Genomic DNA, 3366 nt, shown 5'->3' with positions numbered 1-3366 from the left:
AATTCACCATCACTCACACTTGCATCATATACCCTGCTGGAGGGCAAAGAGCAGGCAGCAATACGTTCCGTGGTTTCCATTCAGGTAATAAAGGAGCTCCAGAAGGAGCAGAAATTAAATGAATTCTCACATGCCTGCTCCTGAACCCCCTCAGACCTCGAAAGCGAGCGTGCCTTTGCTCCCGTGCAGGGCTGCTGCCAGACAAAGGCGCAGAGATTTCCCCGTCTCCGTGTCAGTCAGCCACACGCACACGCACACATGCTCCCCCCGGCGTCTCTCGGCTCTTTCACGTGAACACTTCAGTTATTTCCCAATGCCGTACTTGCAGAAACGGGAATCACGCGTCCCATCCGCTCCTCGCTTCTGCCCCCTCCCCTAGAGCAGCTGCCCACCACGACAGATGATGCTGCGGCTGGGAGCGACTGCTGCTCGGGGCTGCCTGTCTGAATGCCCCGAGCCGAGGGAGCCGCTGAGCACATCTGGAACACTGCAGAGGGGGCAGGCAGCAGCCCAGACACAGCCGAGAGCCCCCACTGCCCCGTCCTCGGCTCCAGCCCTGGTCCCAGCCCTCTTTCCCTCCGGACACAGGCAGACTGGGCCGGGCGGGCGGTGCCAGGCCGGGGCCGCCCCGCTGCTCGGGAGCGGGGCTGGGAGGCACGGCCCGGCGGCATCTGGCCAGGGCCATTGTCTGCTGGCCCGGCACCAAAGCCTGGCTGGGGGCGTTGTGGGGTGGTTCCCTCCTTCCACTGCAGCAGGGGTGCAGCGACATCAGCAATGGGATTTTGCTGTCCCTGCATGGGGATGCAAAGGCAGCAGGGGGTTGGGGGCGCGCCGGCGACAGCTCCCGGAGCTCCGAAGGGACGAGAGTTTCAGCTTTTCCTTCTAAATGCCGACATTTGAGTAACGTTATCAGCGAGATGATATTGCTCAACCAGGAGAGCGTCACGCAGGGACGTGGAGCACAGCCGCCGCCCGGCTCCAGCCAAGCACAGCCCTCCGCCGCCGCGGGAGGCGGCCGGCGGCTGCCCCTGCCCTGGCCCCGGTCCCTGCCTCTGTCCTGGTCTCAGCCCCCGGCCCGGCCCGCCCCGGACACGCAGCAGCCCCGGGACGGGGGCCCGGGAGCCAGGGGCAGTGGCCGCCCCCCCTACCCCCGGCCCGTTCTGGGGCTGTCTCCCGTGGGCCGGGGCCGGGGCATGGACCGAGGAGACTGGGGCGATGCTCGGCTCCGAGCCGAGCTGAAAGCTGTGCTCGTGTCTCTGAGTGTGTCTGAGTCTGTGTGTGTGTGTATATGCGTGTGTATGTATGTGTGTGTGTGTGTGTGTGTGTGTGTGTGTGTGTGTGTGTAGCTTTGTGTGCGTGTACGCGTGTGCGCGGGGAGCAAGAGGGCTGGGCGAAGAAGGGAGGGGGAGGAAGCAAGGGGGGAAAGAAGAAAAGAGAGAGAGAGAAAAACGCGGAAAGCGGCAAAAATGACATCACCTCATTTGCATAGGCGCGGGGATAAAACCGCCCCGCCAGCGAGCGCCCTTTATACTGGCGTGCGGAGCGGCGGCAGCAGCGAGCGGCGGGACTGAGCATCACCGCGCGGCGACACCGGTGGGTCCCGCCGCACCCCCAGCCACCCCCCCGGGTCCCTCAGCACAGGCAGCATGAACCCGGCACCCCTGCCGGGGGGGGGACTGCGGGCAGGGCAGGGCGCGGGGGCTTTTGTCCGGGGGGGTGGGAGGGAGGCGAGGAGGAAGGGAGGGGGGCTATTGTCCGCGTGGGGGTATTGTCTAAGGGCGCGCTGCTGCAGGGCGGTGGCGTGCGAGGCGCAAGGCGGCTTTGTTGCCGTCACGGGGCTATATTTTTAAATTACTTTTCCTTTAACGAGTTAAAAACGCGGTCAGCGCCGGGTGCGTCCCCCCTATTGTACTCCGCAGCACGCAGATAGTGGGACCTGCCCCCGGTGGAGGCTGGCGGCGAACCGCAACGCTTGGGATGCTGGATTATTCAGACGCTTCCCAAAAATTAGTATTATTTTTAAATATGTCGGGGGTGAAGCGTTTAACTTGCAGCGAGCTTGAGTGTGCGGCTCCCGCGGGTCCCCGCGTTGGGTGCGGCGGGCGCGGCCCCGCGGGGGCGCCGGGCAGCCCTGGCCGGGGGTAACGGGCTCTTCCCCTCCGTGCGCAGGGACACCTGCCAACATGTCCGACAAACCAGACATGGCTGAGATCGAGAAATTTGACAAGTCCAAATTGAAGAAGACAGAGACGCAAGAGAAAAATCCGCTGCCTTCAAAAGAAAGTGAGTGAGGGCAGGCGGCAGGGAGGAGCAGGCGCGGAGGGAGGGAGGGAGTCAGGCAGGGAAGGAGGGAGACGAGCAGGGAGGGAGGGAGGAAAGGATGAAGGGGGGGAGGCGGGAGGAGACAAAGAGGGGCGGCAGGCGGGAGCCGGGGTGCGGCGGGTGTAGGGAGGGTGGAGGGAGGATACACGGCTATGTCTGTGCTAGACAGCAAAAACCTGAACCCACTGCCTAGCAGTGCTTAATTTACAATTATCTACACCCTGTTTTGATCTGTAGCTAAAAATATACATTTATTTTAGCAGTTTATAGCAATTGTCATGTGAATGCATATCAGGTTCTCGATTTTCATTTTGTTTTCTCCTTTTCTGTTTTTTCCCCCCCTTTTAGCAATTGAACAGGAGAAGCAAGCGGGTGAATCGTAATGAAATCTGCCCTTCCAAATTATGCACTGTACATTCCACAAGCATTGCCTTCTTATTTTACTTCTTTTAGCTGTTTAACTTTGTAAGATGCAAAGAGGTTGGATAAAGTTTAAAATGACTGTACTGCCCCTTTCACATCAAAAGAATAGAGAGAACTACTGACACTGAATGAAGGCGCTGCCTTTCCCTCTGCCTGTCTGGCTTTGGTCCTGGTGGCATGAAAGAGCTTGCATGTTGATGAAAGAAGAACTTGGGTGGGACTACAGTAAACTAGAGTAACACACGAATAAATGCAAAGCTGTACCAAGGTCCTGCGAGCTGTAAAATGCAGTTAATCGAGTGCCATTTTTTTTTTTTTTTTGTTCAAATGATTTTAATTATTGGAATGCACAATTTTTTTAATATGCAAATAAAATGTTTTAAAACCTGGATGGTATTTATGTCCTCTATTTGGAGAACTATATCAATGGATAAGAAGCATAAGAGCCTGAGACACAGGATACTATAACAGCTTTGGAGATGCCTCAAACATCAGTCACCATTCTCATTTTTTTCAATATGTGTGCTCACCAACACATAAACTTGTGATCCTCGAAGCTAGTTTTTAGACAGATTTCAGTAAATAATTGCATATTTTATAATTTGTCACCATGTGAGTATA

The 3366-nt window shown here is 56.9% G+C and overlaps 1 protein-coding gene across 1 annotated transcript; it reads left to right on the top strand.

The window, feature by feature from the left end:
• The first annotated feature begins 1447 nt into the window (after positions 1–1447).
• On the top strand, positions 1448–3134 carry TMSB4X (thymosin beta 4 X-linked). Its single transcript, XM_084200968.1, has 3 exons — positions 1448–1593; positions 2170–2283; positions 2671–3134. The coding sequence occupies exons 2-3, from the start codon at positions 2184–2186 to the stop codon at positions 2703–2705; spliced, it is 135 nt and encodes a 44-aa protein (XP_084057094.1). The 5' UTR covers positions 1448–1593; positions 2170–2183; the 3' UTR covers positions 2706–3134.
• Positions 3135–3366: the final 232 nt, after the last annotated feature.

The sequence above is a fragment of the Fringilla coelebs genome, assembly GCF_963513975.1.
Source record: "Fringilla coelebs genome assembly, chromosome: 2".
Taxonomy (NCBI): Eukaryota; Metazoa; Chordata; class Aves; order Passeriformes; family Fringillidae; genus Fringilla; species Fringilla coelebs.
Note: the sequence above shows the minus strand (reverse complement) of the source record. Positions and strands in the feature narration are given on the sequence as shown.